Genomic DNA, 27,738 nt, shown 5'->3' with positions numbered 1-27,738 from the left:
GGTGCATGCTATTGGATGATACTCCCAAAAGCCCGCCCACTTTAGCACTCTCATTCGTCCATTCAATTGTCAATCACACGCCGGAACTACGATTAACAGGACCTTCTGTGGCGCAAAAAATGGAGGATAACATTAAAGACATCACCCGACCTCAGATGTATTTGTTTGGTGAGCTGAAATAAACCCTCATGTTGCATAATCATATATGTGCGATGAATTAATATACCATCATGTAGTATATCATGTACATGCGTCTGCTGCAATATTGCAGTGTAATAAAAGAGTTGTGGCTAATGCAGCTAGCCACATGCCTTTGTTAATAGCAATAGTATAGTATAGTTAATAGTATATACAAATAAATGTTATTTTCAATATTATTTAAAATATATTAAGGACAAGAGGACTATGAGTATTTCTTTTCCTCTTTCGTTTGCTATGATCTCGTGTCTACAGCCTGTATAATTAAAGGATGTTGTGTGTTATGTGGGGTGGTTGATCGTTGAGGAGGGGCTTTCCTTAAGTTTGCATCATTTTTACAACATTGTTGAATAAAACACAAGTTTTGTCGTCTTGCTGTAGGTTGCTCACTGAAAGCAGATAAGAAAGAGCACAAAGTTGAGTTGGATGATGATGATGAGTCTGAACATCAGCTGTCACTCAAGGCGGTGAGGAAGATGAATTATCATTAAAACTACTCAATAATAACAGATATTCAGCCCTGCATGGAATAGTTTAAAGATAAATGTGGAGTTTGTGAACTGATGTTTATGTTCCTTTCCTTTTCTATTGTAATCTATGATATTTTATCATGTGATGTAGCACTTTTCTTCTGTTTTGTTCTCTTTATCATTTTGCCGTTCTATTGTATTCTATTCCATATGGGATTTTAGACCCTAATTAATCTTAACTCCTGTAAAAATGCATGATTATGTGAAATCAGCAGGTGCAGTGAGTTGGTTTATTTAACTCTGAATTCTATTCTATTCTAAAACATTCTATTCTGGTCTGATCACATTCTGTTTTATGTCATTCTGTTCTATAACATTGCATACAGTTCTATAATATTATTGTATCTGTTGAATTATCCGCTTGGACTAGATCTAATGGGAATTTTGTTGTCAGTATTCATCATCGTTGTGCAAGTGATCCGTATTATGGATGCGTTATTTAAATTGCCTGTAATCTCACATGAACAAAGCAGTTTCCTCTCTCACGTGCACATCTTCACCTGTGTTCTCAGGTGTGTTTGGGTGCAGAGGCGGAGGATAAATTCCACACCGTGGAGATGGAGGGATTGACTTACGATGGCAAAACGACCAAAATCACTCTCGCTGTCCTGAAGCCATCCGTTCTGCCTTCTGTAAGTGTGCTAGGCTCCATTTCTATAGAGTTTTATGTCATGAACATAAACCTCTATTTGTAGTCATTTATGTAGTCCTGAATGTATCATCCAAAAGTTATTCTACTGCAGTTTGGATACTGTTATTAATTCAGTGATTGTTTTTTGTTGATTCCAATGTAAGAAAGCTTCAGTAACACTGTAATGTGTAGTGTCCTTTAAATTTTAATTTTTGGGTGAACTATCCCTTTAATTTTTAATTACAAGGAAACCTTTAAATAAAGTGAAACCAAAGGTTCCTTAAATTGAGAGACTTTTACTTCAAAACACTTTTGTGGTCAAAAAACAAAATCAAATTATTTGGCAGAGAAATGATAATATTGCAGGTGATATTACAAGTTTACTATAATTCATTTTGTAAAACAAATAGGAAATGCGGTAACACTGTACAATAAGATTTCATTTGTTAACATAAATTAACTATTAATTAAGATGAACTAACAATGAAAAATACTTCTAAAACATGTATTAATCTTAGTTAATGTTTATTTTGACATTTACTAATACACATTATTACATTCCAAAGGTCTGTCTGTCTATCTATCTATCTATCTATCTATCTATCTATCTATCTATCTATCTATCTATCTATCTATCTATCTATCTATCTATCTATCTATCTATCTATCTATCTATCTATCTATCTATCTACATCCATCTATCTCCATCCATCCATCCATCCATCCATCCATCCATCCATCCATCCATCCATCCATCTATCCATCCATCCATCCATCTATCCATCTATCTATCTATCTATCTATCTATCTATCTATCTATCTATCTATCTATCTATCTATCTATCTATCTATCTATCTATCTATCTATCTATCTATCTATCTATCTATCTATCTATCTACATCCATCCATCCATCCATCCATCCACCCATCCATCTATCATCTATCTATCATCTATCTATCTATCTATCTATCATTATAAAAGTTGTATCTGTTAATATTATTTAATGGACCTACGCTAACATGAACTAACAATGAACAGTTGTGTTTTTATTTACTAATATTATCAAAGATGAACACATACTGTAACAAATGTGTAGTAAATGCATTGACTAGCGTTAACTAAAATGGGACCTTATTCTAAAGTTGTACTGGAACAGCCAAGTGTTGTTATGCCCTCAATAACACTTTGAATGTGGATTTATACTGTGGAGGGATGCCTGTAATGGGTGTTTTATGGTATTGGAAGAATGTGTCTAATAAAAATTCCAGCTGTGCCGAGGCTGGTCAAGTTGTGATTGACAGATTGTTTATGGAAGGGGCTGGGCCATTGTTGCATCATCAGGACAGCAGACACAAGCTCTCCATGACATCAGCACACATTCGCCTCTGTTTTATATCAGCTATGGAAAACATGAGCATTTCCAAAGAACTGGGAGGAATCTATGTTTTATGGCTCAGTGCGATCAGAATTTGCAACTCTATTTGTGTTCAGATAAATACCAACTTGGTGGTATGATTACTGGCTATCACAGTGGCTGGAATTTTAATGTTGGCGTTTTGACCTTCTTCACACCTTGTGGTCATCGAGTTTAGAGCGTAGCTGCTTTTTTCTCCATGTTTGTAAGCCCTTTTCTTTTGTGTGTGTGTGTGTGTAATTTTGACCCAGTCTGTAAGATCGTGGAATGTATTCAGTTTATTCAATCCCCAAAATTAGAAAACGCCCCAGGATATCTGACTCAAAAAAGAGTCAAGCGATAATTGTACCTCAATTACAAGGTTTTGTCTTGATTGCTCGGGAGACAATCAACTCATCAGTCAGCGTTTATGTTGAAACAGATCATCTGAGATGATTTTGGACGTGAGGGATTGTTCGCCATTCAGCGTAATTACAACAGTTAAATAGCTGTCATTTAAAGCATTAAGCAGACCATCGCGCCCTCAGCTGTTTACATCTGGTTGCCATCGATGCAAGTGCCGTTGCCTGGTGCCGTGGAATGTTCATTCAGAATTGTTGGCCGTGGCTTGTATTTCGCGAGTTGTGCAATTGTGTACTGATATTTAGCTTTAGGCCTGTCTTAGATGTACTGGCATGGAATGATCAGGATGGCTCCCAGTCGTGAATTCTTTCTGGGAAACAAATTTTGTTTGGTTGTTTGTGGTGGGAATCATTAATAATCTGATTTTGCACAAAATTGCCAGATTAACAACAAGTAGCCTTGCATGTTTTAAAGGGTTAGTTCATCCAAAAATTAAAAATGATCCCATAATTTACTCCCCCCTCAAGCCATCCTTGGTCTATATGACTTTCTTCTTTCAGCCAAACACAGTCGGAGTTATATTACATTTAATTTCAGCATCATTACTCCAGTCTTCGGTGTCACGTGATTCTTCAGTGTCATGTGATCCTTCAGAAATCATTCTAAGGGTGTGTTCACACATGGCATGTTCGGTTCGATTAAAACAAACCCTGGTGGGATTATTTGAATGGATGTAAACGCTGCGGTGCGAACCCTGGTGCACACCTGTCAAGTGAACCAAGACCCACTTTTTTAGGGTCCATTTCCAAATGAACTCTGGTGTGGTTCAACTGAAATATGCATGAAACATAGACCAAAGACATCTGAACGAACCAAAAACAGGATGTGATGTCACAAGATGCGACCCTAAAAAGGACAAAATGCTCCAGCATACCTGGTTCTTCTCATCATAGGCTCTATGTTGCCCATTTCAGTTCGTTAAAGGTATCGGAACTGCCGTCTCCTCGCAGCAGATCTTCATTTGTGTGTGTGACGGAGATATTTCAGGTGCTGTTTTGACTCCTACACTTTTGTATGCTCTTCGTGAGTTCTCAGCTGGTTAAAATACCACCATATGTACGCACATACAACGAGCGCATGTAGCCCAGCACGCACAGCTTTGTTTTAGACGTTTTGTCATAAAAGCTGGTTTTTGTTTAGTATCTGTAGGTTTGGTGTTAAACATGACAGTGTGAACACTAAGCAAACCAGCGTCATTTTCTATTTTTTGGTCTTTGGACCAAGAGAACCGAACTAGAAATGTGAACACCCCCTTAAATGCTGATCTGCTGCTCAAGAATAATTTCTTATTATTATTTATTTCTTATTTCTTATATGTCTATGTTGAAAACAGTTGTTGAAAACAGTTGTGCTGCTTAATATTTTTGGTGGAAACTGCTAATATTTTTTCAGAATTCTTTGATGAATAGAAAGTTCAAAAGAACAGCATTTAGTTCAAAATGTCAGTCTTTTGTTACATTATACATACATTTGAATTGAATTGTATATGTTTTTTTTCTGTCACTTTTGATCGATTTAATGCTTTCTTGCCCTTGCTGACTAAAGGATTAATTTATTAAAAAAAATATTCTTACTGACCACAGGCTGTTGAACGGTAGTGTAGGTAGTAGAAAGCAAGGTAGCTCACTAGGTTTTGGAAAAGAGCTTTGATGTGGTAAGTTTAAGTCTTAGATGTTTATTTAATAAGCTGTGGAGTGTGTGTGTGTGTGTGTGTTCTAAAAGTAGATCATAATTCAAACTTTTTGCTAGTGTTGAGTTTGTTGAAGGGATCATTCTCCGCTCAGTTTGGATAACTACATGTGTGTCCGTATGTTCCCTCTAGCTAAGTCTGGGAGGTTTTGAGGTCACTCCTCCTGTGTCCTTTCGCCTGCGGTCCGGAGGGGGTCCGGTCTACATCAGCGGTCAGCATTTCGTCAGTGAGTACCTTTTTTGTCTTTCCACATTTGTTAGGACTGAACATGACTACTCAAAACAGAGAGTTCAGAAAGAGCATTTCCCAAGTGTGTCTTTTGCCTCTGTTGTTTACTCTTCTCTCTGATGGAATGTTTCTCTGTACCTGTGGTGATGTCCATGGGACTAATCCAGCCGTCCTAAAGGGCCCTGCACTCTCCATACGGACTCAGAATGAATTAACCAGCACCATGTTGACGCCATTTGCGTGGATATAATCGCTTCCATATGTTTTCACAGCCTTTCAGACAGTTTCAGCTTCTCCGGATATTAAACAAGTGCAGCACTTGCATATGTCAGACTGGTTTTGTCATATGAACCTCGACTGTGAAGCTGTATTGTATTTATTTAAACCATAGTTATTGATGTTTGGAGATCACTGTGTTTTTTTTTTCCAGGTGTAAAGGAATCAGATGATGAGGATGAGGAAGAGGAGGAGAATAACACATCACCGGTGAAGAGACCGTCCAACATGACCCTCGCAAAAGTGCCTCAGGTGATTTTGTTTTTAATCTCACTTTACAATTAATTAATTAAAACTACTAAATTATGACTGTCCCAACATTAAATGTGATGTAAAATAAGTGGACTTTATTTAAATATTAAATGGTACATATACAGTGTGCAGAATTTGGCCCCTCTATGCATTAAACTCCCCTAAGATATAAATAGTTAGATATCTTTTCACTGCAAAAGAATAAAATAAAAAAGATTTTCTTACTTAGTATTTTTGTCTTTTTTCCATTACAAATATCTAAACTTTCTTAAATAAACATACATTTACTTGAAAGAAAAAAAGAAAAATGACAGAAGATATTAAGTCTTGCTTTCTCAAAAAAAAAGAAGATCAGAATTAGGTGAATTTATACTTAAAACAAGGAAAAATATCGGCCTGTGGGGTCTATATTATTAGTATATTGTTATAATAGTAATTATAATACTATATATTATTATTAATATACTAAATATATGAAATATAAAAATTTAAGAATAATAATCTTGTTTTACCTCATAATTATTTTTTTTCTTTAAGTCGCTTAATTTTGATACATTTTTCAGAACACAGCACTTAATATCTTAAGTTACTTTGTTTCTCAAGTGAATGTATCTTGATTTAAGACTGTTTAGATATTTGTACTGAAAAAAAAAGACAAACATACTGAGTAATAAATTTTTTGCAATGTATTTATCACAGAAACAGGCACTTTCTTTCTTTTGTTCAATAGTTAGATATCTTTTCACTGCAAAAAAATAAATAAATATATATATATATATATAAAATATATTAAGTCTTGCTTTCTCAAAAAAAGATCAGAATTCTGTGAATTTATAATAATAGAATAATAATATTGTCAATATTTTTTATTCTTTTGTTTTTATTCTCAAAATTAGTTTTTTTTTACCCCACTGACTTGTTTTCTAGTTAAGCATAAAGTCGCTAAATTTTGATGCATTTTTCAGAACACAGGACTTAATATCTTAAGTCACTTTGTTTCTCAAGCAAATGTATCTTTATATATTTTTACTGGGAAAAAAAAGACAAAAATACTGAGTAAGAAATTTTTTGCAATGTATTTATCACGGAAACAGGCACTTTCTCTCTTTTGTTCATAAGAAATGAAAAGGGTTTAACTAGTGTCCAGAAAACTGTGAGGTTGCCATGTTGACTTTCACGGAGTCTCAATAAAGAGACACATTGTTCAATACACACTTAATCCTCTAGATAAGTGTCTGAGACAAGCAACAGCTTGCCATCACTGTGATACTCAGAGAGCCTGTTTGAAATCTTTTGTCAGAGTGTTGAAATGATCCCAGAATTCTTACTGAAGCAATAAGCCATGAGAGGCTGTCACTTATAGTGATTTTACTAGGGTTTAGGAGTGTTGTTGTGATTTACTCACAATGCAAGTACTGTAATGCACAGCCTTTAATGGCTTTTTGGTTTTATAAAATGCTGACAACTGCAAGATAAGTCACAAATTAATGGATTAAAGGTGAAGTATGTAGTTTCTGTGACACTAGTGGCCCTTTGCGGAATTACAAAAATAAAGCATATTTTGCAAACTTTAGCTCGTCCCGCGTGAGTAGTCGCTCTTACGGGTGCTTGTCGAGGCATGTCTCAACAGTTAAAAGTAGGCTACTTTCAATAAAAGGTTCAAATACTTTTAGCTGTGTTGCTATGTGTCATGAGGAAGCAATTGAGTAGGCTAACACTCTGTCAAGAGCGAACGTGATGGTCTCGCTTATAATAAACCCATCCCATTTTTTGACATGACGCGCCACAGATGTTTGAGTCTGTCTACACTGGACACGTCAAAGTAAACAATATAAACTAGAACATTTGTCTATCTGAATGGGTGCATGATGATGTTTTATTGAAGCGTCCATTGTAGCATGTAGTATCGCTACATCCCGTTCGCTTTGACGTGTGCATGACCTGTTTAACCTTTGTGAAATTTGGCTTGCACTCCTTTACGCAAAGCTGAATGTCTTTTCCCATATAATGCGTCAACCATGGTCCCTCTGGCTCCGCCTGCTACAGAAGCCACGCCCCAAACTCTCGCTATAGGTTGAGCTGGAAAGAGATTGACGGATCTGAGAGGGCCACTCTTAATGTTTTGATGGTGCCTGGGGGCTCAGTGTTTCACTTTTGGGGGAGAGAAACCCACGGATGGCATACTGATAGTAGTCAGTGAACAATAAATTGGGTGAAGAGAATGTATTTTAAAGGGATAATTCACTTCAAAATAAAAATATACTCATGAACTGTATGAATTTCTTTCTTCTGCTGAACACAAAGAAAGATATTTTGAAGAATGTCAGTAACCGAACGGTTAACTGGACCCAATGATTTCCATAGTATTGAAAAAAAATACTTTAGAAGTTAATGGGTGCAGTTAACTGTTTGGTTACTGACATTCTTCAAAGTATCTTCCTTTGTGTTCAGCAGAAGAAAGAAATTCATACAGGTTTGAAACAACTTGTGGGTGAGTGTATGATGACAGAATTTTCATTTTGAAGTGAACTATCCCTTTAACATAAAAATATTTCATACTTTACCGTTAATATATTAAAAAAAATAATATAGTTTGGTTATTCTTGCCTCCAGCAGCTCGCCACTCTCTTCCAAATATATTTTAGTACCAGAACGCTTAACTTTATAAAAAACGTTTTTTTCTTTTTCCAATGTTGGTGTTCTGTCTTTTTAGAAAAAGCTGAAAATGGACTCAGATGAAGATGAGGACAGCGAGGAAGATGATGATGATGACGATGATGATGATGATGATGAAGAGTGAGAACTCAGTTATAACTTATGTTTTGTTGAAAGTTTTTTATACTCTCAGTGAATAATATTTCACTTTGAGAGGGATCATTTTTATTTTTATTCGTTGATAAAAGTTAAAGAAACGTCTTTTCCTTTTCAGGGATGACGACAAAGAAGAAAAGACTGTTGTAAAGAGCCTCATCAAAACCCCTCAAAAAGTGAGTCTTGCTGTTTCTTGCTGTTCATAGAATCAGGAAAGAGAAAATGATGTGTATTACATGACCTTTCAAAAGTTTTGGGTCTGTAAGGTTTTTAATATTTTTTAAATCACTTATTATTATTTGATCAAAGAAACAGTAAATACAATAATATTGTAAAATATTATTACAATTTCAAATAATGTTTTTCTATTTTAATATTGCTTAAAATGTAATTTAGTTCAAAGCAGAATTTCCAGCATCTTTACTCCAGTCTTTAGTGTCACATGATCCCTCAGAAATCATTATAAAATGCTGATTTGCTGCTCAAGAAACATTTCTTATTATTATCAATGTTAAAAACAGTTGTGTTGCCTAATTAGTATTTCAGAATTCTGTGATAAATAGACATTTCAAAAGAACAACATTTATTTGCCTTTCTTTACAAGTAACATTATAAATGGCTTTTGATCAATTTAGTGTGTCTTAGTATAAATAAATTAAAATATCTTACTGACCCCACACTTTTGAACAGTTTTGTATGTTATATTGCTGCTTGTTACCACTGCTGCCCTGAATGAATTCACATGAACAACAAATTGACCAGCAGGTGCCAGTCTCTGCCAGAGAGAGAGGGAGAGGGAGAGGGAGAGGGAGGGGAGGGGGAGGGGGAGGGGGAGAGGGAGAGGGAGGGGAGGGGGAGAGGGAGAGGGAGGGGAGAGGGAGAGGGAGAGGGAGAGGGAGAGGGAGAGGGAGAGGGAGAGGAAGGGGTTACCCTCATCATCACACATTCATCACCACCTGTTATTACTCCATCAGTTTATAGAGCACTTTACATTCTGTCTGTCTCTTCATGTAACAAATATTCTTCTTCTCCTCTCACGTCACATTTATAAAAGCTCAGTGTCTTGTGCCGTCTTTATCATGCCTTGTTTGCGTCCTTCACTTGCCTGTCTGTTTTCATCTGTCTGGAGCATAATGATCACATGTGTACTAGGAAGCTTCACAGACAGTATGACTTCACCTCTCTACCCATCACTTGCTCTCGTTCTCTTTAACATGTGTTGATGACTGCATGTGGCTCTTTATCTACTTTGAAGAATCTGATATAAAGAAATTACAGAAACTGTCAGTTAAAAATGCTTTAAATAATTTGATTAGAAAAAAAGCAACAAAAAACCTGTACTAAATGGACAAAAACTAAATACTAAGTTATTGTATCTAAGTTATCCAGTGGCCTGTTCCACAAAGCTAGCTGAACAAACTCTGAGTTTCAGAGTAGGTTTAAAGTTGACAAATCCAGATAAATCCAACCTGGTTTAGATCCGGTTCAGCGGCCTCTCAATGCTCGGTACAAACGTTCTTTGTTAACTCAGGTTTGATGTGCCTCATCTTGCTATTAATGTCCATTTTTATCTAAAAGCAATCATTTTATAGATATACACTACCATTCAAAAGTTTAGATCAGAATGAATATGAATAAGAAAGCAAGGATGCATTAAATTGATCAAAACTGACAGTAAAGACATTTATGATGTTAAAAAAGATTTCTATTTCAAATAAATCATGGTTTCCACAAAATTATTAAGCAGCACAACTGTTTTCAACATTGATAATAATCAGAAATGTTTCTTGAGCAGCAAATCAGCATATTCGAATGATTTCTGAAGGATCATGTGACACTGAAGACTGGAGTAATGATGCTGAAAATTCAGCTTTGCATCACAGGAATAAATTACATTTCAAAGTAATTACAAAAGTAAACGGGTATAATATTTGTTTACAATAATACTGTTTTTACTGTATTATTGATCAAATAAATGCAGCCTTGGAGAGTATAAGAGACTTAAAAAAAACATTAAGAAATCTTTCCGAATCTAAGCTTTTGAATGGTAATGTAGTGAAAATCACATTTGAAACAATTTATGCACCTCGGGAAGTAAACTGAACGGGACAACCCTACTAAAACCCAATAACCCTGCTGTGTATTTAAATGTTTGAGAGAGCGTGACAGTGTGTTTTTGTACGTGTGTTTAGAGATCAAAGCGGGTACATACCTGCTGTGTGAGGACTGATTCCTGCCCTGAGGGGGAACGACAGACGAGCACTTCTGTCACACACTCCACATCTCCTCTGATCCCTCCGTCCTGAATGCTTTTCTCCTCTCACACTCTCTCTCTCTCTACCTCTGTCCCATCAGGCCCAAACACTTCCAATGAACTCTGTATATAAAGCACTATTCAAATTACACATTATAAACGAGAAAAGTGGGATGATACATCTTTTTCTAAAGATAATGCATGCTTATTCATGTTTGCACCTTTAAAGAGTGTAATGCATTTGAATGAATAGGTATATACTAGACTGTACTATACTATGTATAGGTTTTATAATGTACTAACTTTGTTCTTGTAAATAATTATAACCATATAACTAGTTATAAGACAATTTGCATTATTAAAATCGTTAATAAGGCACAATGATACATAAAGGGTTCATGGAAAGTGTAAACTCTCCCATCCAGATTTCGTTTGCTCATCTTTATTTTCTCCCAATGTATAGAGTTATAGAGCTATGACGGTGTCCTGTGGTCCCTTCAGGCCGTGACTAAACAGGCTACGTTTTCTACAAATTACTGCTCTCTTTCATCACGGCTCTCTGACAGCCTGACTGAAAAAAACATCCGAGAAGCGTATAGTGTTACATCACCGAAGAACAAAGCCGTCAGAATCACTCAATTCACAAACATTATCCGCTGTTATGATTCTAACGCTGAGCATGACAGGTGACTGGAGCAGCTCTGTCTTTGACACGTGCTAAATAATTTAACCTGGGATTTTTCTCTCTGTCATTTTCCCAGACCCCAGAGAAGAAGAAAAGTGCAGATAAGCAGAACGGCTCTTCAGACAAGAAAGCGGGGACATCAGGGAAGCCCCAAACCCAGGCAAGTTATTTACTTTGTAAAACAGTAAGCAACACTGCTGGATATATATGGGTGGTATGACTAAAATGTTCAAATCAATAATGCTACGAGTCATTTTATTTCATGGTAATGGTATAATATCCCAATACAGTGAAGTTTGATTCAAAGTCATTTCTACGGTCATACAGTATAGTCTTTAGGATCTACTTTAGGATAAGTTCCTTTGGGTCAGGAGCCGTCTGGGTTTCAGGTTTTGGTATCCAGTTCACATCCCATTACCAAATTGCCAAGCCGTGCCAACCAAAAGCCAAGGTCTACCGTTGGATGCCAGAGGTAATTCTTACCAAACGTCCAGGTGCAGTTCAGAACGCCGACGACATGGCAGCCTCACAGAGAAAACCACGGGATAATGAGACGGCCTGTCTTTGTTTACGATCAACCAACACCGCCAAAAGCTAAATGTGAATTAGACCAGCAGTACCCCTAAAGATAAATGTGTGCAACAGCATTCAAAACTCCAGCTGTGATTAGCTGAAAGCCGCCCAGTCTTGAGAGGACACGACGATCCCAAAGCCATTATTTCAGTGTCTTTTTTTGGAGTGAATGCACTTAATACACTTTTAATAATCGAGCGCATTAGAGAAAAACTTCTTGACATTTAAAGGTTTTCTTTTTAGGTCATGGAAAAGGGACATCTTATTTTCCCATGCAAGGAAATGGTGAAGCGCACTTAACTAGCTGCTGGTGGCAACAATCCCAAAACGTCCAATTTGAAGGGTCATTTGTGGTCTGCTTTAAAACAACAAACTACTCTCAAAAGCCACGGCCTTCTGGCAGGGTGACCGATGTTGGGAATCTGAAATGCATTCACCAGACTTTCTTCTAATCACCAATGTTCCTCCTTTGACCGGTGGATGTGGGGTTCAATTTTCTTTGATGTCGATTTTTTCACCATAATTGTGGTGCTGAATCAGAAAGACACAGGAACAGGAACGACACACACAGTGAGAGTTCTTCAAAGACATGCACAGAGAGAGAAGAGAACTTGAGAGAGAAGTTGAGCACAACCATTGGGAAGTAAAAATATCATTCATTTTCTCCATACATTTTCTCTCTTGCGAAAGCAAAGGCCATTACATATGCAATAAACAAATAATAAATAAAGTCAATAAATCAATACGTTTTAATTAATTTTTTGTTTTGTTTAGACTAAGGACTGGGTATTGACACAAATTTCACAATTCGATTCGATTTCGATTCGATTTCGATTCAATTTTGGATATCATCAATACATGGCAAATTTTCTCAAGGAAAACAAAAATCTTAACTAATGCTGTAAACTATGGGAGTCAGTTGTAGCCTATTAGGCTTCATTAGCCTACTATAATATTGAAGGTAAAAATGAACTGATTTGTAGCTATACAAACACTTAAATTACACTTTTATTTATTTTTATAATAATAAAGTTATATGAAATATAAACATTTAAATGGTGGCTGTCATAAAAACTTGCCAGATTTATTCAAACATGCATTAAATATCGAAGAACATTAAAAATTATAATGAATATGTAATATGGTGCATATATTTAGCAAAATGCTCCTCTTTAGAGTTAATTTTTCTAGCTGACTAACGAGTTTATGGTCACATATGGTTTTTCTGAGGTAAATGTGACGTTACATGACATTGTTTACAAGTTGTTTTACTGACGTCTTTCCACGGTTGAAACACTGATTGAGCGATTCCATGTGACATGATATGGATTTCGATAAGTTGTACTCTATCTTTTAACACAATTTCAGACGTTCATTCATGTTTATTTCGCGCTGTAACTGGTATTATTAAGGCGGAAGAGGAGATCATGTGCGCTCCGCGCTGCTGCTTCTCTTGAGCTGAGCTGAGCCAGAGCGATCTCACGCCACAGCGCCAAAACGGTATTTATGTTTTTGAATTTCGTAAGAAAATGGACGTAATTTGAAATTTGAGACTTTATTTAGTATCAATAGTAACAAAGCTCTAAGATTATTGCGATTTATTGGATGGGATGCGCGCTACAATGTTCCATTCATTCATCACATTAAAACAGGATGACTAATCGATTCTTGAGATTTAAGAATCGATATCGGTTCGTAAAAAATGAGTATTTTTTACCCAGCCCACTAATTCATCACAGAGCTTTTCAAATGCCTGAATGGAGAAAATGACTGGTGAAAAAAAAAAAATCCTGAACCAGGAACAATTAAAAAGTGGGCGGTCACTGTAACGCTCTATTGAGTGCTCGAGGAAATACCAGATTGAAATATGCTCGTAAATGTCCATCAAGCTTTGCCTTTCAAACATCCCAAAGTGATTTTCACATACCCAATGACCAATTACCTAAGAGGGCAAGTTGTGCGATTTCTGCGGGTGACAAGAAAGACAGGTGACTAACAAAAGCAATACTGAACTTTCACCACTAAATTTGTCTGACATCTGACCCCTGGAACACACACCCTCAGGACAGGTTTATATACCTTTTCAGGGTGACCTTTGGTTTTGGCATTCAAACCCGGACCACCTTAAACACGTAAGCACCCACATAATGTCTAAATGAGTTTCCCATCGCTCCCGCTGGCAGTTCACTTGACCTAACAATGTAAGACTCTGTAAGCATGTTATTAGCATCTTAGATGCCTGACGTGAGGAGCACTAATTACCTACTGTTATAGAAACACCCAGGGGGCTGTGTGTGTGTGTGTGTGTGTGCGCGCGCACCCACTTTTGGCTAATTCCATAATGGCTACGTTCTGGTGCAAGACGGTGGTTGTTAAAACACCTTACGAGATTAGATAGTCAAGCAGACATCCTCCCATCTTTCTCAAACTCTGGCACTTCTTTGCACTTCTGCTTCCGGTCGGCCACTCCTACCCGTCGTTCTCCACACCCTTGTTTCCGGTTGCCACTCCTCTGCCATTAGAAATCATTAGGGCTTGGAGCTGCTGGGCGTCCCTGCAGGCCATGAGGCGAGCGGAAACCGAGTGCTCTGTCATTAAAGCGTGGCTGGCTCATTACATTCTCCCAACGGAGTGCTGTATATCTGTATGAATGCATGAAGAGAAATCGCTTGCATTTCACAATGACACGCTCGAACAGTTGTGGAATGCTTCATAAGACTGTATTTGCGTGTGGAAACAAGTTTAGTACAATAGTACGGGACATAACTGTAAGATGCTTTCATCTGTGAATGGCTGTCATAAAGTATACAAGAATGTCCATCCAGTTGGTTTAGTTTTGTTACTAGTCAACCTCAGCCACAACACAGACTGTTCATTGACCATCTTTTGGTGAAAGCTTACTCAAAATCTCAGTCTCCAATCTGATTGGCTGATTTTTTGGCAATTTTATCCTTTTGCACTGTTGTATAATCCACTTTGACTGATTTGAGATTCGCCCAGCTGTTGTGTAAAAAAAGTGAATTGTGGTTGGTCACTTGATTACCTCTTTTCCAGATAATGATCTGTGTACTCACCTGCATTTCTACTGACTTGAGACTTGAGTGAAAATTGGACAGGTGATAGCTTATTTTTATAGGCAAATTTATTTAACGCTGAATCTTTACGCCACCCTAGGAATTTAATACTTTCATTCAGCAAGTACACATTCAATTACCCAAAGTGACAGTAAAGACATTTCTAGTGTAACAGAAATAGTATTTCAAATAAATGCTGTTCTTTTGAACTTTCTATTCATCAAAGAATCCCGAAACAAAAAAATCCACAAAAATCTTAAGCAGTTTTCAACATGATAATGAAATGTTTCTTGAGCTGTAAATCAGCATATCAGAAGGATTTCTGAAGGATCATGTGACACTGACGCTTTGCATCACAAAAATGACATTTTACAATATATTAAAATAAAAAACAGTTATTTTAAATTGCAATATTTCACAATATTACTGTATTTTCGATCAAATAAATGCAGATCTACCGACCTCAAAAGTTTGACCGCTACCATATTTACATAAAATATAATCATTATAAATAGTTGCTGAGTGAAAAATACGAGACAAGTTTTGTGAGTCTCTTGTTATACGTGTGGCAGAGTACGTTAGAAGTTTTGACAATGGGCGCAGAGAAGAGGTTGAGATGACTGCTATATGAACGCTTGTAAAGTCGATTCCTATTGGGCAGCAGAGACGGTTACCTGTCATAACATACATAAAAACTACATTAGTGTAAAAGAGTGGTGAACAATGCACAAGATCCTTCATAATGTCCCTGATTGTTAAAGGTCAGTAAAGTTTTGAAGTTATGTGCTTGATCACACGTGTGTGTGTGTGTGTGTATTGAGGACAGCTGATTACATCAAATACTAGCGTGCTAATGATTAAGTGCCGTCCCCTGGCATCTGTAATCAGTGTCTGGCGTAGATTAAAAAGCTCGCTGCACTCTCTGTCTGTCAGCTGTCTTAACTCTACAGCTGTCCTTTCCCAACACACAAAAACGCCCTGCTATATAATGACTGCACCACACCGGGCCTCTCTGGCCCTCTGCCAGTCCTGTGTGTGTGTGTGTGTGTGTGTGTGAGTGCATTTGTCCTTTAATCTGATACCTTTTGATCTATCGCATGCTCGTCAATCGCTACAGAGGAAAAGGGGATTATTTATTTTGTTCTTACAAAGCAAGACTGGAAGACATTGTCCTTTACTTTATGTTCCTCTCTCACTTTCCACTTTCATCTTCCACAACCAAAAGTTCTGGAGTATTCTTGAGGGTTGTTTACCTTAATAGTACTTTTTTAGTACTTCAACTTACTTTATTTCATCTAGGTGCCAAGATATCAACATATCTCATTTTCATTGAAGTGTTGTTGTTTTTTTAAGTTTAATTTGTTCATTGAATATCTTTATTTCAATTCAAATTTTTTTTTTTATAGATTTAGTTTTAACAACACTGAATTCAGTATCCATTTTTAGCATTCCTTCCACGATGGTCTCTGTTGGGTTCGCTTTAAAATGCTCTGAGGTCATTTGAAGCATTCATTTAATCCCATATGTTAGAAGTCTTCATGCTTTCCATCTCCATTTCTTCCCTCTATTACTACCTCTCTCTCGCTCGCTCGCTGTGAAAAACAAGGCTCTGTCCATCAATGTAACCCTGCAATCAGTGTGGATTCTTGGCTGGGCTACATGCATGGACAGGCCACTGTGTGTGTGTGTGTGTGTGTGTGTGTGCTTACATCAGTCTGCAGAGGGACAGTATCTTTCTGCTGAAAGCTGGACACACACCTGTGCCCCATGAGCAGACACAGACCCGCTCTTTTAGAGGGTGGACACCAGATTCTTTAGGAAGTTGTAATAATACAGACATTTGCCCTCACAATATCTCAGACCTTCTATACTATGACAGAGCATCAGTGAGCACGTAAAACATTTTACCATTAAAGCATCAACACAGACTGTGTGAGCCATCCGAGCACCTGTGTGTACTTGACTTCATACATCAACTCTGTCCGAAACCTGAACCTTTTTATGATTCCATCTTTGCCATTATGATTCCACTGAGAAATATGCACTGTAGCCATTTTTTCAGGATCCGAGAAGACCTGAATTCTTTTAAACTATGTCAGACATAGTGAGACAACATTGTAAATACAAAACAAGTCTGAAACATCAAAACAACAAAGTTTGGTTTTACATGTGATTATGAGAAGTGTGTGTTGGTGTGAAGTTGTGCATGTGTACCTCTCTATCTGTCGTGTACCTTATTATACAGTAGATAAATATAAGCCAAAAGTCTGAGAATAAAGAAGGTAGAAAAATGAAGGGAAAGAGAAAAAAATGTATATAAAAAAGGAATATATAAAAAAAGAATAAACAAAAGTAAATATGTAACTGAAATGAACAATACATAAATAAATAAATAAAGTGGGGGTTCGGTTAGTGAACTTTGTTCTCGGACAATAAATGTGATATATATATATATATATATATATATATATATATATATAAGGTGATTGATAGTGATATATAGATACATTGTCATTATATAGTGCTTTGGAAGCTCTGAAACCAGCTTCTTACAAAAATGTCAACAAATTGCAAAAATGGCTGAAATGTGATGTTAGTTTTGAGAAAACCTTGCTGCATCCCTGTTTATTGTATTAAAGGACATTAATATATTATTACTATATAATACAATATAGCATTAATATATAATAAAATAAATTGTGTGATACTGATACATTAAGTTGTTAAGTTGCTATATAACACGAAGGTGTTGGAAATAAGGGTCTTGTCACTGAAAACAAATGGTTTATTCCTCCTCTTGGCAGAGAGGCCGTCCCACCGCCACATCTAAGAGCTTTGGGCTTGTTCTCTCCTGCATGGAAGCAATAAAAGGATCATTTGTACCCCTCTAAATTTGTCAAAGGGTGCTGTCATTAGTGCAGAGGTCTGTGGGCCAGACTAGACTAATGGTTAACAGGACGAGTCAAGGAGCTGTTGGTGTATGTTATTTATGGATGCCTTTTGTTGTCAATATCTAGCATGAGATGTGTGACACTTGTGTGCTGTGTGTTTGAAACTTGTCTAGATTAACAGGATTTGCATATTTCTCATTTACAGACACCACAGAAAGTAAAAGACAAGTCTCCAGCAGGGCCTTCTGGGAAGAGTCCCAGCACTCCCAGCCTTAGTGAGGTCAAAGACAAACTTACATCAGCATCTAAAGAGGTACGAACACTCCTCATATTCCCTTCCACGTTAAAATGTGTCTCTCTGTTAACTGTGGATGCATTTCTTTTCCGTAATCACACGCATACTTTAGCCCTGACATGCATACAAACACGCACACATGCCGTGTGTTAACAGTAAGTACGCTGACTTAGCAGATGATGAGATGGTCAGATGTTAATGAGGCGTCTGAGTTGAAGGCCGGAGGGGGAATGACCAGCTATATGACATCAGCATATCGGGATTATCCAGCCTTTCTGAGTCCACCTGCTCATTTCCTCTCATTCACTCAGGACCCCTGACCACTGACCCTCTTCATTCTCACATCCTCCGCTTCGTAAGAGCCTTCTGATCATTGTGAGTCTCTCATGGCATCGGTATGTTTTTGAAACTGATACTGATTCTTTTACACACCATGACAGTCACATGCTATAATTATGATCCCCCCGTTAACGCATGTGTGATTGAGTACCAGTCCATAGTTATGATTCACTCCTCAGTTTGTCAAAACGAACAGTACAAGCACTAGGAATCCAAGCAGGCAATAGTACAAGTAGATGTTTAACAAATGCACTATTTGATTTTTAATTATGCTAAACTCTCTTCTCTCGCTAGCTCCATTTACACTAACATTCATTAAGATTATTTTAATGTTTTTGAAAGAAGTCTCTTATGCTCACCAAAGCTGCATTTATGTAATCAAAAATACAGTAAAATGAGTAATATTTTGAAATATATAAAATAACTATTTTATAAAATATAAAATAATCTATTCTATTTTGAATTTTCAGCATCACATGATCCTTCAGAAATAATTAAAATATGCTGATTTATTATCAATGTTGGAAACAGTTGTGCTGCTTAATATTTTTGTGGAAACGGTGATAACATTTTTTTCAGGATTCTTTAAAGGGTTAGTGCACCCAAAAATGAAAATGATATCATTAATGACTCGCCCTCATGTCGTTCCAAGCCCGTAAGACCTCCGTTCATCTTCGGAACACAGTTTAAGATATTTTAGATTTAGTCCGAGAGCTTTCTGTCCCTCCATTGAAAATGTATGTACGGTATACTGTCCTTGTCCAGAAAGGAAATAAAGATATCATCAAAGTAGTCCATGTGACATCAGTGGGTTAGTTAGAGTGTTTTGAAGCATCGAAAATACATTTTGGTCCAAAAATAACGAAAACTACGACTTTATTCAGCATTGTATTGTCTTGCGGTTCTGTTGTGGATCCGCGTTCAGTGCCGCCGCTGACGTAAGACGCTGCTGACGTGTGTCTGGTGTGTGTGTGTGTGTGTGTGTGTGTGTGTATTCCGGTTCTGTTGTGGATCCGCGTTCAGTGCCGCCGCTGACGTAAGACGCTGCTGACGTGTGTCTGGTGTGTGTGTGTGTGTGTATTCTGGTTCTGTTGTGGATCCGCGTTCAGTGCCGCCGCTGACGTAAGACGCTGCTGACGTGTGTCTGGTGTGTGTGTGTGTGTGTGTGTGTATTCTGGTTCTGTTGTGGATCCGCGTTCAGTGCCGCTGCTGACGTAAGACGCTGCTGACGTGTGTCTGGTGTGTGTGTGTGTGTGTGTGTGTATTCTGGTTCTGTTGTGGATCCGCGTTCAGTGCCGCTGCTGACGTAAGACGCTGCTGACGTGTGTGTGTGTGTGTGTGTGTGTGTGTGTTCTGGTTCTGTTGTGGATCCGCGTTCAGTGCCGCTGCTGACGTAAGACGCTGCTGACGTGTGTCTGGTGTGTGTGTGTGTGTTCTGGTTCTGTTGTGGATCCGCGTTCAGTGCCGCCGCTGACGTAAGACGCTGCTGACGTGTGTCTGGTGCGCCCGAGCTTCGTTTACAGTCTGAGGGAGACACACGCTGGAAACAAAACAATCTTCGCAAACATGTCTAAGGATTTCCACACAGAGGAAGACTTGCATTTTTTTGCCCAGCCATATTTATTTGAACCTGAATACACGGACGCACCAGACACACGTCAGCAGCGTCTTACGTCAGCGGCGGCACTGAACGCGGATCCACAACAGAACCAGAATACACACACACACACACACACACACACCAGACACACGTCAGCAGCGTCTTACGTCAGCGGCGGCACTGAACGCGGATCCACAACAGAACCGGAATACACACACACACACACACACACACACACACCAGACACACGTCAGCAGCGTCTTACGTCAGCGGCGGCACTGAACGCGGATCCACAACAGAACCAGAATACACACACACACACACACCAGACACACGTCAGCAGCGTCTTACGTCAGCAGCAGCACTGAACGCGGATCCACAACAGAACCAGAATACACACACACACACACACACACACACACCAGACACACGTCAGCAGCGTCTTACGTCAGCAGCGGCACTGAACGCGGATCCACAACAGAACCGGAATACACACACACACACACACACACACACACACCAGACACACGTCAGCAGCGTCTTACGTCAGCGGCGGCACTGAACGCGGATCCACAACAGAACCGGAAGACAATACAATGCTGAATAAAGTCGTAGTTTTTGTTATTTTTGGACCAAAATGTATTTTCGATGCTTCAAAACACTCTAACTAACCCACTGATGTCACATGGACTACTTTGATGATGTCTTTATTTCCTTTCTGGACAAGGACAGTATACCGTACATACATTTTCAATGGAGGGACAGAAAACTCTCGGACTAAATCTAAAATATCTTAAACTGTGTTCCGAAGATGAACGGAGGTCTTACGTAGGGATCGACCGATATGGATTTTTTAGTGCCGATACCGATACCGATTTTTTCCCCATCAGCCTTAGCCGATGACCGATACGGGCTGCCGATTTTCTTGAGCCGATACATTTTGCTCCCTCAATTTACATCATAAAAATGACATGATGTTAACAAATGTTACAGGTCTCAATTTAATAAAAGTAAGATTTATTTAACGTAAAAAAATCTATATTTAACAAATAGTAAAAACATGTGAGGTAGAACAAGAACAAGTAGATAAACAATATTTAACAAATATTAAAAACATGAGGTAGAACAAAAAAAAGTTCACTGCTGAAAATAAATATTTAAGCATAAATAAAATAATTACACTATTGCACACAGTAGCAACCAGCATAATAAAGTGCACAGTGCACACTGTACTTCATTTTAAAAGTAACGAACTATTTACTGCCATGGTTTAAATTTGTCTACATAAAATAAAATGAGCATGTCTAGTCTCTAATATCACTGCGATGGCGAGGGAGACACACACCACACGCGTCCAAACCTCAGCCAGGTGGTCGCAAAAAGCACGGAACAACGTTGGTATTACTTAATCCTATGACCAGTGTTCGTAACAGCTACCGTACGCATACTAGTGCTGTCAAAATTGTTCAAATGGCGTTTGTATATTCCCTCTAAAAACATACTTGAGCATATCGTCGTGCATTTGGTCAATGACGCGCATTACGTCAATAACAGGACAAATTAATACAAAGAGACATAACTAATAGTATTAAGTAGCTTATTTGAGTTTAAACATATTTGACAACGTATTACTACAAAAAAAACGAGTAAATCAACTAATGGCCAAGACCGCAGAGCTCACTCTGGCTCGCCCGGACTCGCAGGCGCACTCTCTCTCTCTCTCGCACTCACCCTCACGCTCTCCGCGCATACCGGTTTAAATGAACAACAACAAACAAATGTTGAGTGCTGATCAAGAGTTTTGTGCAAGCAATTTAAGGTATATAGCAGGCTTCATTCAGTGATTGAAACAAATACATTAATTGAAGTTTCACAGAACATAGAACCGACACTGAGCGCTCCGAGCGAGCTGTGCTGTGGTAACGTTAGTCTGCTACCGCGGGCGTGTTTTTCCACATTCGAATATTAATTTTCACCTTCAAAATTCAGTTTTTTTTAAACTATTCGAATATATATTCGTATTTAGAATATTCATTGACAGCCCTAATGCATACTGAACGGATAGCCTACAGCTATTTGCAGCTCCCTAAATACAATGGCAAGCAAGCAGTTTTATAGACGAGTCATTCGCGTTTTCCATTTGGACCCACAAACTTGCTTAGCTATATAGTTGCAACCACATAACAGTTATAAAGCAACGTGTTTCCATTTTCAAAGTGTTTGACAATATTTCAGCAGTCAAACAGTTAAAAGATGCTTTGAAAGTTTAAAAGTTACCGTTATCTTGAAGCGCAGGTTGCACTCTGCTAGTGGGGGAGGGGCAGTGCAGGGTCTGCACGTGAACTGCAGCGTCTCCAGCAGCACAGAGCTGCCTGTGGACGCCTGTCTATAAATAATGCCGGGAAAAAACTATCGGCGAACGCAGCAGCCGCATATCGGCCGATTCCGATACACGTAAAAAACGCAAATATCGGCCCGATATATCGGCCGGCCGATATATCGGTCGATCACTAGTCTTACGGGCTTGGAACGACATGAGGGTGAGTAATTAATGACATAATTTTCATTTTTGGGTGAACTAACACTTTAATCCATAGAAAGTTCAAAAGAACAGCATAGATTTTAAAAAGAATGTCTTTGTTGTCACCATTGGTCAATTCAGTGCATCCCTGCTGAATGAAAATATGAATATTTTCAAAATACTCTTACTGACACAAACTTTTGAACGGTAGTGTATATACTGAGGCAAGGGTCACTTACTGTATGTGGTTATCGACAGCAGGTTGAAAAAACAAAACAAAAAAACCTGTAATATTCCTTTAAGACATCTCTGCTGCACGCTTTTTAGAAACTCCAGAAACTGGAGAGCGAGATGATGAGTATGTTGTGCAGTAATATCTAGTTTGAAACTGGAAGGATACAGCGGATGGATTGTGTTGAGCAGATATGATGATTTGTGTCCGTGTGATTTCATTCGGTCTGCTGTAGATAAGGGGAAATGGAATTACTGTGAAGGCCACAAAAAAATGCGAGTTCACTGAAGTGCGTCCAACACCCAACGACTCACCCTGTTCATCACCGCAGCAGCGCTCTGGCTCCGAGTCAGGATGAGCTCAACACTTAGCAGAGAGACACAAGTGATGAAAAAGGGCCATTTCATTTCTGCAAAAATATGTTTCTCTGAAACAGGGGAGGCCACTTCCAAAGACGGAACAGAAGTTTGAGAACTACGCTAGAAGCTCTTTCAAGATCTCTGATAAACAAGTGAGTATTGCTTTTTTCACCAAGCACTGTCGCCCTATGGCTGGGAGTATTTCTAGCGTTCTTACGTTGCATAAAATGCACGTTTATGACCCTGACAAAACGTATCAACACTCTTTATTTAAGAACTGTCCACTTAAAAGATTCAAATTCTTCTCCTCAGAAGATGAGACGCTCTTCAGCCTGCAGAGAGATATAGAAACATACTCAAATATACACCTTATGGATTTGAATCTACCTCATTTTCATTGAACGTGCGAGACTTACGATTCATTAGCCGCTATAGATTAATAACTTGAAGAAGCAAAAATGCTGTAAACGTTAAAACCATATGCAATACAAGCCAGTGTTTGATATGATAACAAATACCAGTTTGCAATATCAAGCAGCGTAAGGGCCTGTTTTTGAACGGGTGAAATAGCTGGAAGCGAATGACACAGAAAGCCTCGCACATTCAAGTTACAAATGACCGTATCCCCTCTTACATTAAAAGTAAAGTAGAAATTTAAGGCATACTAAGTTTACCATTACTGTGAAGAAACAAACCTCAAGTGAGCGATACAGTTGCCTTGAAATGTCTTGTTATTCAGGTAGCTAGCTAAAAACTCTATGTGAAATAATCGTATCTAAGTTCACATACTAGATTTGAGTACATTTTAGGCCTTAACATCTTCTGTCTCGGGCCGGTTGGGGGGTGGCATACTGAGATCTTCCTGCCGCTCTCTCTTTTTTTATCAGCAAATGAAATATGTACTGATTGACCTCTTGGCATTCAAAAGAACAGGAGGGAGCTGTCACGCCTGACATCTTTAGCTGTGATTTAAATCCCTCGTTCACTCATTCCTCTCTCGCTGTCTCTTTTAGTCTAGAGCTTTTTTGCAGTCGAGTGTGTCAGGCTGGGTGTTGACCTAAAATATTGCAGTAGTGTAAAGCAGCCCTCACAAATGGCCACGTTTGGGTCAAACGAGAAAAATCTCTCTTTTAAGTAAAGTGCACTATCATGTCTGCTGTAGCTCCTATTTTCTCGGGATGAATTACTAACGAGAGAGTGCAAATGTCAGTGTGAGAGTCTGTGTGTGTGTTAGTGGTACCAATGGTACAAAAGATCTCATTTTACCCTAATATTTTCTTTGTTTGCATATAATCTTATTTTTGATATATTTAAGAACACTTGGCAGATGCTTTTATCCAAAGCAACTTGCATTTCATTCAAGGTTTATATTTGTGTCATGCTCTACCGTTTGAGCTACACATTACCCCTTTAAAACAATTGCCCCTAAAAATGTGTTTGTAGGTCATACAAGTACTACTATTTAATTAAAAAGATCATTTAAATTACACGTGCATAACAATTTCTCCAATTAAATAATCGCTTGTGTTTGTCAAGTGACAGCCGAACTATCCTGTCCGCATTTCACACGGCTTTGATTCTTTGCATAGAATAATAAAAAAATACATACGTTTTAATGCAGGCTACGCACACAAGATGATCTAACAGCTTATTCTATATTGACTTGTTTCAAATTTGCATATTTGCTGAATGCCAACAGTATATGGAAAAGTATTACAGTGTTTGCATTTTAATTGTTTGACAGAACTGTTCAATAAAGACAGTAAACGCATGAAGATGGAGAATGGGATCTCCAGCACGTCTGCAGGCACTGATTCTCAGCACTGTCAAAATAAAAGTCCTGCTTCTGACACTAATCCGCCCTACAGAAAAACGTATGGCAAATATCGGCCGATATTATTGGCCTTGGCGATATATATCGGTCGACCTTGAATTGTAGACATGCTACAGAAGAAACCGCTTTTCCAATAGATGTCAAATGTGTCAAGTGTTGATTATAAATAAATTCACATTTAATTAAATACCTAAAATTGTCAGTAAATCTATTAAAATTGACTACTTTATCCAATAATTGTGTGTTTTGTATTTTTATGCGCATCATCAATTCTATTGAGTCGAGTCCCTTATGTGCTTCCCTTGAGGAGCATTATGCTGCCTATGAAGATGCTTCCAGATCACTTATGAGGTCCCTTTTCAGTTAGGATGCTGTCTTTAAGGGGCTTTTGCACCAGGTAGTTCTAGGAACTAGTCACCAGGGTGGTTCCTCGAGAACTTTTGGTTCCCCTAGGAACGTTTTCCTGGTTGCATTCGCACCACCAGTAGGAACTCTGAAGTGACGTAAGCCGCGCACTTATTTTGAAGGCGCGGCAGACCTTTATTTTGGCGGCGCTGAGAACGCCAGCCAGAGCCACAAAATGCTCACATTCTCCTTGTTCATTCGTTTACGATCTGTCTAACAGTCCCGTCTAATACTTTATTATTATTATTTATACGTAGAATGTAGACAGACAGTAATGAAAAGTTATTAGCGTATGCCGTGTGGTTGATGTCCAGTTTTGCCAGCTGAGCACATAATCATGTTTCGCTTGGTCCGCTCAAAGTTAAGGATTTTCTCCTTAACGTAAAGGTTGTTTTCCATGATTGTAGAGTTAGTTTCTGGAGTAAATATATAGGCGATAATCAGTGTGTTTACACAGCTTTTTAAAAAATGGCGGCTGCTGGTGTTTTGCATGCGTTCGGCCAATCAGCGGACACTAACGTCACTGGTAGTTCCTATAGTGCTGGTTTAGACCCTGCTCTGAAGTAGGAGCTGAATTAGTTCCTCCAAAAAGAGTTCCTAGAACTAAAATCGTTCCTAGTTCCTGCGATGCGAACACGCCAAAATCCGGATACTTCCGGCAATAGTTCTAGGAACTATGAAAAGGTTCCTCCGGTGCGAAAGCCCCTTTAGAAAGTAGGCAGCTCACTAGGATTTGGAACAGAGTTTACATGTTTTCGTGTTTTGGTCGGTAATGAGTTATGAGCTATTTGATGCATTGCGCCCGGCGCGCCGGTTCTAGTAACAAGGTTGGAGCGTGTCAGGCTTTGCTGCGCAGGTGTCCTCTCAGATGTACAACGGGTGGAGTGTGTGTGTGTGTGAGAGTGTGTTTTCGAGCAGAAACGGCTTTGGGAGCACAGCAGGCAAAGAGGTGTGAGACATGTCTTTGTCAAAGAGAGGCACTAGTCATACCCTTTGGTATGTACAAGGACTGCACCCCCTTCCTCTGGGCTCGGCGCTGTAGTTATACCCCAGACGCACCGCTAATGTGGAGTTTTTCATCCAAACTGACTCACACAGCTCTAATTATTAAGCATCCAAATGAGTCGCTACATCAGAGAAACTCTGTTCCAGCTTCACCAACTCATCCTTTTCCCCCTCCTCTCTCTCTCTTTCTCTCTCCCCCCATTTGTTTTCTTGCAGGTGATCAAAGACCTTTGGAACTTTTTACAATCACTAAAAAAGTAATGGCTGCTCTGCGCTCCCCTTCCCGTCCCGGTGCAGCAGAAGTCTGGGGTTAGCCAGTAACAGCACTTCAGCTGTGCGATCTGGCCTCTTCCCCTCTTAACGTGATCCGTCTGCCCTTCTCTCTAGATGGATAGAGCAGAACGAGCCTGAGCAATGGCATACATATCGTGCTTCATGTTTTATATTTTACTTTCTTCCTTTTTTAATCATGGATTCTTTTTTTTTTTTTTTTTGTCAGGTCCACAATGTTTTTTTTTTTTTTTTTTTTTGAAGAACATTTAATGGGATGTTTTGCCAAGGCAGTTATAATTTTAAAATGCAACTTCAGGGTGAATCTTATGAAATCTTATCAAGAACATGTCCAGGTCACATGTCACCTCAAAATCAAAATCTGCATAAAGAAAATTAAGTCTATTTTAGACTAAACAATTGTTTTGCAATTGGGATATTTTCACAAGAATTAAGCATAATATTTCCCCTGTTCTCATTATCAAAAAAAAAAAAAAAAAGGTTGTAATGTGAAAAAAATATATTGTAAAGCATTTATAAATCATGGAAGCTTTGTGTATGGACTCTATCAAAAAATAGAGCCAAAAACTTTGATAAAGCCAAAAACTTTGGCTCTATCAAAAAATATAATTTATGGTGATTTAATAAAAAAAAAACAGTTGAAAAAGAGTTGAATTATACTATATTAAAGTAGTTGAGAATAATGGAAAAAACATTACGGTAATGACAATTTGGGAAGCGAAAATGTTCATGCAAAAAAAATGTTAATGGTCATAAAAATATGCTTTGTTTTCTCAATGCTTTTTGGATAAAATGTGATCCTGTTTGTGATATGTTTTTATATGTAACGTGATATGTTTTTCTCTCTCTTTCTCTCTCTCTCTCTCTCTCTCTCTAAGTAGAAAATAGAAAACTGATATTGCTTGGTGCTGGTTTTTGTTTTTATTATTTTTTTTTTTAAGGCCAT

The 27,738-nt window shown here is 38.2% G+C and overlaps 1 protein-coding gene across 1 annotated transcript; it reads left to right on the top strand.

Annotated features, from left to right (window-relative positions):
* The first annotated feature begins 71 nt into the window (after positions 1–71).
* Positions 72–26,999, top strand: npm1b (nucleophosmin 1b). The gene is made up of 11 exons (XM_056250153.1): positions 72–168; positions 580–665; positions 1,241–1,360; positions 5,000–5,093; positions 5,526–5,623; positions 8,337–8,419; positions 8,553–8,610; positions 11,450–11,533; positions 18,117–18,224; positions 23,335–23,409; positions 26,718–26,999. Exons 1-11 carry the CDS (start codon positions 120–122, stop codon positions 26,760–26,762), a joined length of 900 nt encoding a protein of 299 aa, XP_056106128.1. The 5' UTR covers positions 72–119; the 3' UTR covers positions 26,763–26,999.
* The last annotated feature ends 739 nt before the right edge of the window (positions 27,000–27,738 follow it).

Source organism: Rhinichthys klamathensis, unplaced genomic scaffold (assembly GCF_029890125.1).
Source record: "Rhinichthys klamathensis goyatoka isolate OS25496 unplaced genomic scaffold, OSU_Roscu_1.1 h1tg000068l_1, whole genome shotgun sequence".
NCBI lineage: Eukaryota > Metazoa > Chordata > Actinopteri > Cypriniformes > Leuciscidae > Rhinichthys > Rhinichthys klamathensis.
The sequence above is the reverse complement of the archived record's forward strand: the minus strand, read 5'-3'. Positions and strand labels throughout refer to the sequence as shown.

Excerpts from the sequence above, each read along its gene's own strand:
- npm1b (XM_056250153.1), top strand. The coding sequence starts at position 120 with ATGGAGGATAACATTAAAGACATCACCCGACCTCAGATGTATTTGTTT. Across the intron at positions 666-1,240 it reads ATCAGCTGTCACTCAAGGCG|GTGTGTTTGGGTGCAGAGGC; the intron begins GTGAGGAAGATG and ends CTGTGTTCTCAG. Across the intron at positions 18,225-23,334 it reads TTACATCAGCATCTAAAGAG|GGGAGGCCACTTCCAAAGAC; the intron begins GTACGAACACTC and ends TCTCTGAAACAG.